Genomic DNA, 16,110 nt, shown 5'->3' with positions numbered 1-16,110 from the left:
AATCCCCAACATGGTGCCTGAGGAGCTTCTCTTCCTGCCTCTCCCTTTCCTGCCGGTGCCAAAAACTCCCACCGGCACAAATGCTCACTTCTGCCAGCAGGAAACCTCAGCCCCAATAAGAATTGAGTTTGTGGGCTCCAGAACTGACATTTGGAAGAACTTACCAATAAATGGGTGACCACTTATTTACCTAAGCCCTGCCAACTCTCCTTAGATCTATATAAGCCCACAGCCTTTTGTAATAACGTGGAACTTCTCCAGTGATTTGTCTTGTGTCGATCTTCTTTCATTGGTGCCGAAACCCGGGAGACGGGTAAGCTCATTTCAACAGAGCCCCGTCTCCGGCTCCTCCAAGACATCTTGCCTCTGTCCATCTTTTCAGGCGCTGGCTCCACTCCCTACACTCACCACTGATCTGGCTTAGGTAAGTTCCCCCTCCCTGGCTTGCCAACTCGCTTCAGGCTAACAGTAGGAATTGTGACCGTGATCCTCCGGCACACTCTTGAAGCCCGGTAGAGAGGAGGGAACCCACCCCACTAAGACCTTCATAGCCCTCAGTGGACCCTCTGGTGACCTGCTTCCCTTTGGGATGTGAGGCTTCTGGGTTTAGATGAGAGATTCCTCAGTTTCTTCCTCCTCTGCTGGAGCTGTGTTTCGCCGGCACTGCATTCTGCTGGATCTCGGTTCCTCTCATTCCTGACTCTTTGTCTCCAGTCAAAAACTTTCCTGATGTCAGGTTGCCCAGGGCTCCGGCCCTATTTGGGTCTCACAGATTGCACTTCACTGGTGACGACTGGGTAGTGCCCTATGTATTTCCTCTCATTTTGAGGATGCCCACTTGATCCTCTATTCACCCTGAGCTTCCAGGAAGCTATTCCGGCCTGGGTTTTCTCTCTGTCCCTCTCTTATTCTCATTCTCTCTCTCTTTCTCTCTCTCTCTCTCTCTCTCTCTCTCTCTCTCTCTCTCTCTCTCTTTCTTTCTCTCCCCCTCTCCTCCATCTCCTCCTGTGACCATGGGTGCCTCGATCCAGAAACCCCTGACAGCCATCGTGTCTTAATGACATATTTCCTGGCCCAAAGATACTCCGACATTAAAGCCAAGCTTAAGAAGCTTGAACAGGGCCCTGCTACTCCTCAGACCGAAATCCTCACAGTCTCTTTCAAGGTTTTCCATGGTAGAGAAGATGAGAGCGAACGCCGCAGTCAGAGGGCTGAAAACGCCAAATTCCAAATGTTGGCCCAGGTCATTCAGAGATGGTCATCACCACACCGTCCTAATAAGGCACCCCCTGGAGCTTGCTTCAAATGTGATAAGGAGGGACATTGGGCCAGGGCTTGTCCTTCGCTGAGGACCCCCTCCACCCCCTGCCCAAAATGCCACCAAAGGGGGCACTGGGGGGCAGACTGCTCAACAACCCGAGGGGAGGTTGGTCAGCCACCTGCAACCCCAGCCTCTCCTGGGCTTGGCAGAGGAGGATTGATGGAGCCCTGGGCCTTCCCTCCCGACTATTACCATCAAGAAGCAAGAGCCTAGGGTCACCTTCCTGGTGGATGGACGCTTCATTACCTTCCTCTTGGATACTGGTGCCACTTTTTTGGTCTTGAGGGAGTATTGGGGTCCTACCACACCCTCAAAAACTCCTATTGTCGGGGTAGGAGGTAAACAGATTTTCCCTCAACACCCCCCTTATCATGTTATATGCAGGGATCCCTTTTGTCCTTCACACACTCCTTTTTCATTGCCCCATTCCCCTTCTGGGAATGGACATACTCTCACTATTGAAGGTCACCATTCACATATCACCCTCCATCTCCCCCACCTCTCATTTCCTCATGATGGTCCTAGGGACAGATACACTCTCCCATGACTATCTAAACCAGTTAATCCTGAGGTTTTGGACACAACTACACCCTCTATGGCTAAATGCAGTCCTATTCATATTGTCTTAGGGGACTCTTCAAGATATATTAGTCAACCACAATATCCTCTTACAACCACAGCCCTCCTCGGATTAGAACCCATCTTCCAGGATTTATTATGGAAATGGTATCTTAGGCCTACACACTCTCCTTTCAACACCCCCATTCTTTCAGTTAAGAAACCTAACGGGTCCTACAGACTGGTTCAAGACCTTCGTCTTGTCAACTCCTCTGTGGTCCCCATCCACCCGCTAGTGCCCAACCCCTACATCCTCCTCTCCCAGATCCCTGCTACTACTACCCACTTCTCAGTCCTAGATCTAAAGGATGCCTTCCTTTCTATTCCCTTGTCCTCAGAATCTCAGGATATCTTTGCTTTTACGTGGACTGATCCTCGTACTCGCCATTCTCGACAGCTTACCTGGACCATCCTCCCGCAGGGATTCAGGGATAGTCCCCATTTCTTTGGCCAAGTTCTTGCCCAGGAGCTTACATCCTTCAACCCCATCTGTCCTGACTCTACCCTCCTTCAATGTGTGGATGACCTTCTTCTATGTAGTCCCTCTCAATCCCACACCGCCCAGCTTCTTATTTTCCTAGCGGATAAGGGATATAAGGGTGTCTCCCCACAAGGCCCAGGTTTCCCAGCCTAATGTCATTTACCTTGGTTTTCATCTTGCATTGGAAAAAAAGGAAATAACACTGGATAGAAGGCAACTCCTCTCTAATCTTCCGGTGCCTCATACGAAAGCTGAAATACTATTATTCCTAGGACAAGCAGGTTATTTTAGGGCCTGAATCCCAAATTACTCTCTTCTAGCCAAACCCCTGTATGACCTAGCAAAGGGACCCCCTGGTGAAACTCTTGCCTCCTCCCCCTGCTACCACTTCTGCAGACTTCAGCCTCTTAAAGGCACCCGCCCTTCACCTTCCGGATCTTTCAAGACCATTTCATCTATATGTCCATGAAAAAGGGGGGCAAGCACTTGGGGTCTTGGGTCAAAACTATGGGCCTACATTTGCACCTGTGGCATATTTGTCCAAGCAATTAGACCCTACCATCTCTGGGTGGGCCCCTTGCTTAAGAGCTCTGGCTGCTCGACAAATTTTACACAAAGAAGCCTCTAAGCTGACTTTTGGGGGCCCTTTAACTATCCACTCCCCACATCATTTGAAGGATCTTTTAACTTATAAGGGTCTTCAAAGCCTTCCTCCATCCAGAGTCCTGTCCCTCCTCACTTCCTTTCTGGAAAACCCTAATATTAAGTTCCTCCCCTGCCCTGCACTGAACCCTGCCTCACTGCTCCCACACCTGACACACCAGCTCATAATTGCTTGGAAACCTTGGATGATTTCCTCCCCTGTCATTCTTCCATTTCTGAGGGACCACTCACCAAGCCTGACCTTATCTGGTTCACTGATGGCAGTTCCTTTAGGCAGGACAGCACTCATTACTCTGCATATGCCATAGTTTCAGCCACTGAGATTATAGAGGCCAAAGCTCTGCCTTCAGGAACTACCAACCAGCAGGCCGAACTTGTAGTGGCCACTTGTGCCTGCCTTCTAGCACAGGGCAAATCCCTCACCCTTTATACTGACTCAAAATATGTCTTCCATATTCTATTGTCCTATGCTGCAATATGGAAGGATCGAGGCCCACTTACCACTAAAGGTAATGTGATCACTAATTCGGCTCTTATAACCAATTTGATAGAGGCCTCTCACTTACCCACCCAGTTGGGAATTGTCCATTGTAGGTCCCATCAGAAGGATGACTCTCTTATCACTGAGGGCAACGCCAAAGCTGACCAGGTGGCACGGATGGCTGCTAACACTTCCCATTATGACCCCTCTGGGGGACATATAATGGTCACTTTAGACTGTCCATCTGAAGCCCCTACTTCTTCCAGTAAGAACAAGGACCTTTTTGAATTTTCCAAACTCTATTCCAATTCTCAGTCTTTAACCCTCTTCTTACAGAGCTTCTTCTCCCTCACCCCCTCTGACAAAGCCATGCTACAGAATATAGCCTCTAGTTGTCAGATCTGTCAGTGGACCAACCCTCATACTTCTTTAAGCCCCAAACCATACCCCTCCCACCAGGCCCGGGGACATGTTCCTGCTGCTGACTGGCAGGTAGATTTCACCAACATGCCCACAGTACGGCGTACTAAATATCTCCTTGCCTTTGTGGACACTTTCTCTGGTTGGGTTGAGGCATTTCCCACCTCCAATAAAAAGGCTTCCACTGTAGCTTCAATCTTACTGACAGACATTATCCCCAGATTTGGTATGCCCACTTCCCTACATTCCGACAATGGCCCTGAGTTTATTTTTAGGATCACACAAAAGGTCTCTCAAGCCCTCTCCTTCAAGTGGCATTTCCACTGTCCATATCGCCCCCAGGCTTCAGGGAAAGTGGAAAGGGTAAATCTGACTCTGAAGGAAGTCCTTACCAAACTGACAATGGAATTAAACTTAGACTGGGTCAAACTCCTTCCGTTGGCTTTGCTTCGGATCAGAGCTCTCCCTAAGAAACCATCTTTACTGTCTCCCTTTGAGATAATGTATGGAAGACCTTTTAGACCACCTGGGTTGGTCATTTCACAAAAAATCCCTCACACGAGATTTGTCTTTACTTCTCTTGTTTCATCTCCGCTCGGAATGCTGGAAATATCAGGACTGGCTTCTTCCGGATCCAGACTCCTCTCCAAACACTCCTCCCTTAACACCTGGGAGTTTAGTCTATTATAATACCCCAGAGGAGAAAGGGCCTCTTGCCCCAAAATGGGAAGGCCCCTATCCTGTCATTCTCTGTACCCCCACCACCGCCAAACTCTCCTTACCAGACAACTGTCTCACCCCCTGGATTCACATTTCTAGGTTGAAGCCATATCACCAAGAGGCCTCACCTGCTGATGACAGGACCACCCTAGATCGCTCCAAGACTCACCTCCTGAACCTCCCCTTTACTCTTGCTCTCCCCACCCTACTGACCCTTTAAAAATTCGTCTCTCTCGTGTTTCTGCCCTTACATCCATAGCTGAGAACATATCCGAAAATGTACCTTAACTTTCTGACCCTCATCCTCATCCTAACACCAAGGGTAATGCCTTCACCATCCTGTCCTACAAACCATAGCCAAACTCCTCCTAGGAGGAGTTTTAAATTTTTTAACAAAACCCCTCCAAGGCACTGTTGCCACGGTGATCCCCAGGCCTGTGAGCACAACAACAATAGATACTGGGTGGCCATTGGGAAAAACCCAGGCCCAGCTCTCCCCACACCATGCCCAGGTGGCTGGACATTCAATAGGAAGAATTGCTGGAAGAGGAAGATTGATATACCCAATTGGCGGCCTGATTTGGTTAGGGCAAAAACAGTCAAAGAACCGTCTCTCTCTCTTAAACTTGTCAATATCACTCTCAACCTGTTAAAGGCTTCTAAAAATATAAACTATGTACAGGGATGTTGGCTATGTTTGCAGGCTGGAACTGAATCCCCCAAAATAATAGCATACCCGATAAATAGTTCTCAGGCTGTGCTCAAGAAGACATTTTCAACCCTGGACACCACAGCCAAACTCTCAGGTGTCCCTCTCTACCAGGCTGCTCCATTATGTTTTCAGTCATCAGGAAATGTACTAGTAGGAGACTTATCAGAGAAGCAATGTCAACAAAAAACCTCTCTACCAAAAGGTAGTAATGCCCACTTCCCACCAGTCTCTGAAGCATCACTCTTATGTGGGATGACTGTATACCACTGTCTATCCCCTGACTGGGCAGGCACATGTACTCTTGTTCTATTGTTTCCCTATGTAGACATAGTTCCAGGAGATACAGAAATACCAATCCCCCTCATGACACACATAAGACCCAAACGGGCAATCCAATTCATTCCTCTCCTTGCTACTTTAGGAATTACAGCAGGTTGTGCGACAGGCACAGTGGGTTTGGCTACCTCCCTCACATATTATGATCAATTGTCCAAATCGTTCATAGATGACCTCCAACCGATGACTGAGTCCATACTTACCCTCCAAAATTAATTAGATTCCCTAGTGACAGTGGTCTTACAAAACCACTGAGGCTTAGATATACTTACAGCTGAGAAAGGAGGCCTCTGCATGTTCTTACAGGAAGAATGTTGTTTTTATGTTAATCAGTCAGGCATAGTGAAAGATAAAATTAAACAATTACAGGAACAACGAGAAAAAAGAAAGCAGCAATTGGTGCAACAATCCTATTGGGACCTCTTCACAAACCCCATCAGCCGATGGATTCTCCGGATACTGGGACCTCTGGTTGGGGTCTTTTTGCTCTGCGCCTTCCTTCCTTGCATTTTAAAATTCCTTCAAGGACAAATTAACAAAATTTCCAATCAAACTTTCAGCCAGTTTCTGCTTAGGGACTATTGGCCTCTGATGACCGATGAACCCCCCAACATCTTCAAGAGAACAGCTCACTCAGTGCTGAAGATTACTACCAGGCACAATGGAATGCAATGGACATTGGACAGCAGGAGACAAGAAACCTGGAGAACCTCTTAATCTGCTGCCATGGATTCTTGAGCCTTTATGTCCTTTTAAGCATTCTCATGGCCCTTGGCCTCTTCTCTGTCAGTCCCCCAACATGGAACTTCTGCCAGAAACTGACCTTTGCTTTAATTTTTATCTTCATCCTGTTTTTGTTCGCTCTAATCTTCTTCAGGTGCTGGTGATGCCATGTTGAGGCAACGCTTCCAATATTTCCTAGAGTCTCTGTTACAGGACCAGTGACTGATACCAACAATCTCCTCCATCCAGGACTGGATCGATGCCATCGACGACTTGTGGCTTCAGGGAATTTTTATAGACTTCACCCCTACTGAAGTAGCTGTCAATAGCCACTGGGTTTTATTTCTAGTTACCATGGTATCCCCGGACCTGCCCCCCGAACATTCCTCCACTTCCCCTTTCTAGGTCCCACGCCACCCCCGCACAGCAGGAAGTAGCCAGATCTGACCAAGTACACCCCAGTTCCTAAGAAAACAAAAAGAAAGGAATGTTGGGAAAAGGTATAATGGCAGCCACACCCCCAAAAACCCCAACATGTGCCTTAGGAGCTTCTTTTCCTGCCTCTCCCTTTCCCACCAGTGCCAAAAACTCCTGCCAGCACCAATGCTCACTCCTGCCAGAGGGAAACCTTAGCCCCAATAAGAACTGATTTCGTGGGCTCCGGAACAGACATCTGGAAGAACATACCAATAAACAGGTGACCTGTCATTTACCTAAGCCCTGCACCTCTCCTTAGATCTATATAAGCCCACAGCCTTTTGTAATAAAGTGGAACTTCTCTGGTGATTTGTCTTGCATCGCATCTTGTTTCAGCTGAGGCTGGCTTTGAACTTGTGGATCCTTCTGCCTCAGCTTTTAGAGTAGCCAGGATTATACACAAGTGCCATCATGCCCAACATAAGGCAGCTTTTTCTTCTGTCCTTGCAGTCACAGGGGAAGTTCCACACCTGGGGTCTTGTGACCATCACCCTCTGCTGGGGTAATTGAGAATGAGGCCAACAGGCATGCATAAGGAGTAGGGGAGATGGACAGAGGGTGTGTGTGGAGCAGGGATGAAGAGAGAGAGAGAGAGAGAGAAGACTTAGGTCTCAGGGTTCAGGCCCTGATTCTTCTTAGGATCCTGCTCTGGTTCTGTGACCTCTCCCAGGTTCCTTCCTTCCCAGTGACAAGAATCAATAAATCCCATCCCCTCTTTTTTGAGTTGAGCTTTTCTCATTTGCAGCCAAGGGTCCCTGACTAAATCCACAGAGATCTCATGCATGTCAGCAGGGAATTCAGAGGCCGTGACCACCTCTGGATGGCTCTGCCAACCCATGTTCCTGCCAGGCCACAGTGACTCTATGTGCCAGATGATTTCAAAGGTATGCTCAGCCTGGATCATCTTCTGGGGTGCTGTCTGTTATGTTCCTCTTTCCTTATGTACTTAGCACTCAGCCCTCAAGCCAGCAGGCTAGCACCGCTCCTGCAGCATTCCAGGTGCAGCTGAGCAACTGAGACACTGGTGCCGTGCAGGAGGGTTCTTAGGAGCAGGATCATTACTTGGGTCCATGAGACTCAGTGTATCACACTTAACCCACACGTCACCTTCTCAACCCCTCATTTTAAGTAGCAATCCTCCTTGTGCCCCTTATCCATTATATTTTAAGTGACAACTAAGCTATCAACACTGAGAGGGGTGGAGACTGCTCGCCTCCCTGAGGGACTTTGATGGGAGAATAGAAATTACTAAGCCTCAGAAAATTCATTACAGAGGCCAACTCCCCCATCCAATGCTGAGGAGAGATGAGTCAATGGTGGGAGGGGAGGAGGCTGAGGAGGTCCTCATAGAAATGCAGTGTTCCCTGAAACAGCATCACATTTCCCTTCCCCACCCCCAGAGCCAAACTTCTGCCCTTCTTTCTTCTGGAGGAGTGGGTTTGGCCAAAGGAAGGTAACATTCTTGATGGGGAATGAGGGGTTGGGAGAGGACCTGGATCTTTTTCTTGTTAGCAGGACCCAGTGCTTATCAAAACCTGAGGGCAAAAGCCCGAGTCCTCCAGGGAAACAGTGGAATTTTCTGGAAATCCCTCAGGCAGCAGAATTGAGCTCAACTTCTTAGCAGCCTGTAGCCCATGCTAGCCTGGCAGAGGTTTCATTCCTGTCTGCCACTCCTGGACCTGGCCTCCTGAGTTGGTAACTTCTGCCCTACTGGAAGGGGCCTGATGTCCACTACTCCATGGCTCTCAGGTGTCCTGGAAGGAGCCTGATATCCACTACTCCATGGCTCTCAGGTGTCCAGGCCTGTGTTCACTCCTGGAGGGAGGCTGAAGAGCAGTGAGGAGACCAAGGGGACACTGTGAGCAGAACAGGGAACATAATGTGTGACAGAGCCATGCAGGCCTGCTGGGTATTGTCCTGCTTTAACTCAACTTAAATAAGACCAGGCTGCAGGGCTGTATGGGACAAGGACAGTAACTGGGAGGAGGTGTAGGAGGAACAGTGTGCTCTCCATGGTTCCCGGACACCAGCCTTGAAGGGAGGTCCGGGTGGGAAACTGATGGAGAGGCTGCAGGCTCTGGTCTCTTTGGAGAAGAAAAAATTTGTTCGCTTTGTCACCACTCAAGGTGTAGCTCCCTGCCACCTAGTAGAGTGGGTAATCCAGAGGCAGAGTGATGGAGAAACAGCTTTATTAACAAGAACCAGGCACTGTTGGAAGATGGTTGGCTCTGACCTTCAATCTTATCCCTTGACCTAAGGGAGTTTGGGGTTGTTATTGTTGTTGTTTTTGCTACTGGGGATTGAACTCAGGGGTGCTACACCCCCAGCCCTTTCTATCTTTTCTTTTGAGACAGGGTCTTGCTAAGCTGCCCAGGTTGGTCCCAAACTTGCAATCATCCTGCCTCGGCCTCCTGAGTTGCTGGGATTACAGGTGTGTGGCACTGCACCTGGCAGAAGAACCTTTTATGATATTTCCAGGGAAGGTCAATGGGTCCCAGACAGGTGGGTGTCTCAGTTGTCCAGTATTTCAGGGAGTAGCCTCCTCTGACATGTGGGTTATGTACATCTTATCTCGTTCACCCAAGTCAGTGAGAGTTGTGGCCAGTGGATCTGAGGAAGACATAAATGATCAATGTTTCTGTGTTCATTAAAGTGAGTTGTGAGACGGGTGTGGTGGTGCACGCTCAACGCCAGCTATTCAGGAGGCTGAGGCAGGAGGATCACAGGTTCGAACCCAGCCTGGGCAATTTAGTGAGACCCTGTCTCAAAATTTAAAAAAACAAAAATGTTAAGAGGGCTGGGATGTAACTTAGTTGTTGAGTGCTTCCTTAGCAAGTCTAAGGAAGTCCTGGGTTCAAGTACCAAAAAATAAAAAAATAAGTGATGTGTGCCTGGTTTTTGTTGTGTTGTGGCGGTATTTCCAGCCAGCACCCTTCTAGGTGTGATCTTTTCCCATAACTTGGGACTAGGGAGTGCTGGGTTTGGTGACTTCCTACCAAACGTTAGTGTGCATTGAATCTTCAAAGATAGCCCTTAGTGGCAGCTCATCGTTAAAATGCAAAGCAGATAGGATCAAAGAGAGACTTATGAGAACTGGGTCTATATTGGTGAAGGGGAATAAAGTGCGCTTTCAGTGTCACCTTCCAGCAAACAGCCACCACTTTCCCTACCCTACCCAGGCCTCTTCCTCCCAATCTTTCAAAATACTGCAAAGCACAATGGTGGAGCAGAGTTCTGTGTGGACAGCAGCCACACCTGTCCACACCAGAGCTGGGAGAATAGCAGAAGGACAGGTCAAGGTCAAATACAATGACCGAGTGACCTGGACAGAGCCCATAGGTCAGTATTATAACCTGAAGCTTCCTGACTGCCATGGTGTACAGGTGCCACAGGTGTTGGAGAGGGTGGGCACCTCCAGCTCATGAAGGCAGATGGGTGCATATCGCAAAGGCAGAAGTCTGTCCAGGGCTCGGCCATGCAGGAGGACCGTTCTCCTCACATCCTGGTTTCTACGGTATCTGACAGGTGCTTTCTGGAGGAAGCCTGGGAGCAGTGGGCAAGCTGGCTCATGCCCACCTCACCTTTGCCACTGTGGTCCAGCCTGGGCCAGAAGGGGAGGACCCGGAGGTAGGAAGATGTGCAGAACTTGGTGCCAATGCCCCAGGGAAAGTCATAAACCTCAGAGGACTTCAGAGTAGTCTCCTTGGAATTCTCCTGGACTTGATTCCATACCAGGATGCCTCGCTCCTCCAGGCTTCCTAATGTAGGACAGGAGAAGTCAAGAGTGGGTCCTGATGGCAGGGGCAGACAGGGCAGAGGGAGGCTCTGGTGGCCACATGCTAGGACCTGTGGCCTCCTCTCAGCACCCTGGTGCACATGCCCCCACTGACACCTCCTCCTCCATCTCGTCCCCTCTTCCTCTGCCCCCATCTACTCCTCTTCTCCTTCCTCCTCCTTCTCCTCCAAGCCCAGCTCAAGAAACAGAGCTGAGCTCTGCAGGCATCCTCTGAGCCTCACAAGGAGCCCAGCACAGCCATGTGGAACCCCCTTTCTACAGATCTAGTGAGCAGACTTGTCCTCATTTGAATGTGCGTGGAATATACAGATGCACTTCACACTTGGTGGACAGTCACCGGGTGAAATAGAATACCATGAAGCAGGTGCTACCACAGAGATCCCCAGAAGAGGCTGAGAGAGGCGAGAGAGAGAGAGATGGGGGGGGAGAGAGGGAGGGAGAGTGAGAGCGAGAGAGAGAGAGAGAGAGGAGAGCTGCTGGACAGCCGATCCCAGAACCTTCAGAGACTGGGCCTCTTGCTTTCCACATCAGCTCCCTGGACCCCTGCACACTCTATTTGCTCCTCACAGCACATATTACCCAGTACCGGACTTGTCTGCTTTCTTGCCTCGTTCCCCATTAGCCTGTGGACTTCCAGAAGGGACATATCTTACTACTCTTCATATTCTTGGTACATAGCACCTGCTATATAGCAAGTGCTTCATGGAATTTTATTAATACTATGAGTGAATGAATGAATATGTGTGATCTCTCACCAATTAAATTATAGGCTTCATGAAAGCCAGGGCTGTGTCTTTTCCCTGTTGCTTCTGGTACATTTCCCATTTAGGGCTCTGCTGTGGGTTGAACTCTCTCTCCCTTAAAATTCATTCATTGAAACCCAAACCCCAGTTTCTCAGAACGTGACTATATTTGGAGATAGGACCATTACAATGAGGTAGTTAAGTTACAAAGAGGCCTTTAGGGTGATTCCTAATCCAATGTGGCTGGCATCTTTATAAGAAAGGGTTAGGACACAGGATCAGATACCAGGAATGTGCACACACAGAGGAGAGGCCATCTGCAAGCTAAGGAGAGAGATCTCAGAAATAACCAAACTTATCAGCTCCCTGATCACAGATTTTTAGACCCCAGAACTGTGAGAGAATAAATGGTTTAAGCCCCCAGGGCTGGGATGTTTTGTTGTAGCAGCCCAAGCTGACTAATACAGACCCTTCCATATCCTCATCTCCAGACCTAGAGCCCACTCAAGGTGTGCCATGACCAGTGACCAGGCTGACACAGAAATCACAGCTAGAAGCTCTCCACATCATTCAGACTGTACCCATTTATCCACATTGCCAGTTCACAGGTGAGCCCTACCAGGGATGGTGTTATCCAGGAGAAAGCCCAGAAATCCTCCAACAAACATGTCTGTGGTCAGCAACACCTGGATGACCTGGTCCAGCTGGAGAATGCCTATAATGAGACAAAAGTGACAGGTTCACAGGACCCTGGGTCCCTGCTGGCTCCACAACCAGAGTGGCGACTGTGTAGGGGACAGAGCGGAGTGATAAAATGGAGAGGTGAGGAGCAATCACCTGTCTGCAGCTTCTCGGGGTTCTTCTTCACCCAGCTGGGAATGGTCAGGCCACAGTAAATGGAGAAGCCAAAGACAAAGAGGTTCCTGGATGAGTTCATGTCCACATACTGCAGGAGGAAGGCCCAGAGAGAGGTGCTGAGATCACTCCTTCACCACCTTTCAGAAGGTTGGACATCTCTGGCTATTTCTCTCTTCCATTTGGGAGCAGTGTGGTTCCAGGCCAAGGATTCCCTTCTCCTCCCCAGCCCCTGTTCCATTCTGCCCATCTCCATCCTCTGGGCTCCTGCTACTTTTCTGAGGCAACTCGCCCATCTCACCTGCAGAGTGGAGATCCCCACGGCACTGATGATCCCGAACATGACAATGAACATGCCCCCGATCACTGGGGTTGGAATGGTGGCAAACACAGCCCCTATCTTCCCAAAAACACCCATCAGGAGCAGCACGAAGCCCGCTGTGACGATCACCATCCTGCTCCCCACCTGTGGCAATCAGGGAGAGGGGGATGGAGAATCCGGCAGGCCAGACGTCCCAGAGGCCTTGTTACAGGTCACCTTGAGCATTGCTGAGATGGACTTTCAGAAACAGGGCCCCAGAACATACTTCATACCCTCTGCTCCCAAATGGGGTTGGAGAGAGAGAAAATGAAGGCATGACTTTGGGGCCCAGCCTCTGCCCTCACCTCTCCACTCTGTCACTCTCATACCTGTCTTCAAGTGCTGGACCAAATGCTCTCCCCTAGGAAGCCCGCACATGAGGGGATTAGTCTCTCTGGAGTGGCAGTAGTCCTGTGCTTAAGAATGGGGGTTTGAGAGCCAATCGCAACCCTGCTTCTCACTGACAGCCGTTACCTGGTTTGCATAGAGATCCCCGAGTGGCAAGGAGTCTTGGAATGCTAAAGAAATGTTTGGCTACCTCCTTACAACTGCTATTAGATCTTGAAATAAAACAGTTTCTACAAAGGCTTAAAAAATAGCTCACCCTGCGGTGAAGATCATGGACCTTGGTCAACATCCTCCCATCACATAGCTGGTCTCAATGCTGGGGCACACAGCTGCCACCCTGCTGTCACTACCAATGGTTGTGCTAATCAGAGCTCACAACTGGGGTTTGGGTGACAACTTGTATCAGTGAGACAGAAATGACCTCTGAAAACAATTCTGTATGATACTGCAGTGGTATACATGTGTCATTATACACTTGTCTAAATCTGCAAGATGTACAATACCAGGAGTGAACCCTAATGTAAATTGTGGATTGTGGGTAGTGATGATTATGTCAGTTCATCAACCCTAACAGATGTACCGCCAGAGTGGCGGAAGGCCATTATGCCTGTGTGGCAGAAATGGGTCTCATTATCTCTCACTCATTTTAACTGTGAACCTAAAACTGGTTGGAAACAAGTCTTCAAATAATGACCCTCCAATTTGGGGGATTCCATATCATTCTTGGAAGTTAGGGCTATATTACAAATATTCTCATCCTCATAAGTCCAGTGTTGATGAATATTTTTAGATAGTTCTTGAATCTGTTTCTCATTCCCGTGTACCTACCCCCAGACCCTAGCAGATACCATAATATAGTTTCAGTCTTGCAAGATGAAAAAGTTCTAGAGATATGTCATATAACAATTTGAATGTGATAAACACTACTGAATTGTATACCTAATAACAGTTACCAGAGTATATTGTATGTTTAGTGCTTTTTACCACAATTAAAACCATTTGAAAAGATACTCCAGCCTCAACTAAAGTCCATCAATGCAGTGATAAAGTAGCAGATTGTACACTTGCCTATTTTATTCTTTCCAGGCAAAACGCTTATTTATTTAACTGTCTTCATTAGAAATTCTTACCACATCAAAGAACGTTTTGTTTTCTTTACAGCCTTGACAATTAGCTGTGAGAACAGAGGCATGACTATAAGCACCATGGATATATGTGTCGGGGTCAACCCATGTCCTTTGCACTTGCCACTAGTCTCCTAAGAATGGAAGTCTTCCCCAATCTTATTTCTGCACACACTTTGCATACAGCCCTGGGCCGTTTTAGTCTCACGAATGACATAAGGGCTGGCAGCAGGACATCCTACAGAACTGACAGGAGAATTCTGGCTTTTAATCTTATTTCCCCCAAGACTTGGAGAGAATCAAGAAGTTGTGGGAACTCATTGCTGGAGAGGCACAACACGGGGCAGTACCTCAAAGGACCGCAAGGGGGCGCGCGAGTCCATAAAAGCGAGTGGTCTTAGCACCTTCACCTCTTTCCCAGTTTATGGGTCTTTTGCTTGATGTGTAGCCTTGTTTTCATCTATGTACCTTTATTTCCTACTTTAACCCTTTTCTCTAATGACCTTAGCTTGGAAATGATTTCCAGAAAAATGGCCTTTTTTTCTTTATTGAGATATTTTTGTTGGCATGAGATTTATTCCATTTAGTGGGAAAGGAAATATCTGCTGCTTAGTACTTATGTAGCACTGTACCATATTTCTGCATGGGTTAATGGTCCTCCTGTGGAAAATGTTCCCCTCACTTGCATGAATGGCTTTGAACTCTTACAGAGTGGGTGTCATGGAACATAGGACTTGCTGTAGGGTTGGGTGCTGGCTCAAACATTTGCTCACAGATGTTAGCTCCAGCTGTGCCAGAGGTCATACAGGGCACAGAGGAAGATAGATCTGATGCTATAAAGACTCAGTGCCTTCAGGATGCACACCAGAGCCACTGAGGGAGCCATAAGATAGGGTGTGGGGGAGGAGGTGCTGTATTTCTCCTTGGCTCACAGGACTTGCTCTGGGACCACTGCCAGAATTCACAGAAACATATGGAAAGCAACAAAGCAACACTATGGTTTTCTAAGTCACTTTATTTTTGGCAGCAGGGATTGAACTCAGAAATGCTTACCCACTGAACCACATCCCAGCTCTCTTTTATGTTTTTATTTTAAGACAAGTCTCACTAAGTTGCTTAGAGCCTTGTTGTTGCTAAGGCTGTCTTTGAACTTGATATCCTCCTGCCTCAGCCTTCCAAACCACCGGGATTATAAGCTGTGCCACCTGGCTCTAAGTCACTTTAGAAAACACCATTCTCAAGAGTTCTTGCTGATCTGATTGACCTATAGTGTAGAAAATGGGGAGCCATGAGAAGTAGATGGGCAAGATCCTGAGAAGACAGGATGGAAGGCACTACTTTAGCATTCAGGTGGGAGATGATCAGGCTGTGGCACTGGGGAAGATGAAAGGAGACAGGAAGGGGCCATGGGGAGAAATCAGAACCAACAGGCGAGCAAGAAGCTAAGGAGGTCATGCCAGTGGGGTGAAAAGAGACAAGGACGGCAGGAGAAGTCAGATAGGGCATGGGTTGGGCTTCCCAGAAGTCACTGTGCGTGAAGTGCCTTGGGGACATCAGGAGGCTGCCATGCACAGTGGATCACTCAGGTCTGTAGGTAAGGAAGCCCCCACCTAAACTTCAGAAAGGAAGGACTCTCTCAGGTACCCACCAGTGACAGAATAGACTTTTTGCCTGTGGATGGCCACAGTCCAACAAAGTCAAGGACAGAAAGTGGAATCATGGGCCCTGCAGAGGCACCTGTCATAAGCCTCAAACCTGCGAATACATTGCCTCTAATGGCAAAAGCCATCTGCTGACGTGATGACATTAAGGACACGGGGATGGGAGAGTAGCCAGGTATTCCCAGTCTAAGTCCATTGGTTCTGGAAAGCAGAGCACCTTTCCATCTGTGGCAGGGGGGTATGGAGAAAGTGGCCACAGTCCATTCATTG

At 48.4% G+C, this 16,110-nt stretch overlaps 1 protein-coding gene across 4 annotated transcripts in view; it reads right to left on the bottom strand.

Moving 5' to 3' along the window:
• Positions 1-5,964: 5,964 nt before the first annotated feature.
• The window catches only part of LOC144253637 (solute carrier family 23 member 1-like), a 53,599-nt gene continuing 43,453 nt past the window's right edge, over positions 5,965-16,110 (bottom strand). Inside the window, exons 9-13 of one of the 4 annotated variants that reach the window (XM_077795940.1) lie at positions 12,648-12,812; positions 12,329-12,437; positions 12,111-12,206; positions 10,534-10,710; positions 5,965-6,271 (exon numbers count right to left, since the gene is read on the bottom strand). In XM_077795940.1, coding sequence (XP_077652066.1) covers positions 6,189-6,271; positions 10,534-10,710; positions 12,111-12,206; positions 12,329-12,437; positions 12,648-12,812 — 630 coding nt within the window. In that variant the 3' untranslated portion in view covers positions 5,965-6,188. Of the gene's footprint in view, positions 6,272-8,643; positions 8,809-9,251; positions 10,711-12,110; positions 12,207-12,328; positions 12,438-12,647; positions 12,813-16,110 lie in introns of those variants that run through there. The other 3 variants (XM_077795941.1, XM_077795939.1, XM_077795938.1) reach the window with 3 other exon arrangements.

The sequence above is a fragment of the Urocitellus parryii genome, chromosome 3, assembly GCF_045843805.1.
Source record: "Urocitellus parryii isolate mUroPar1 chromosome 3, mUroPar1.hap1, whole genome shotgun sequence".
Lineage (NCBI taxonomy): Eukaryota > Metazoa > Chordata > Mammalia > Rodentia > Sciuridae > Urocitellus > Urocitellus parryii.
The sequence above is the reverse complement of the archived record's forward strand: the minus strand, read 5'-3'. Positions and strand labels throughout refer to the sequence as shown.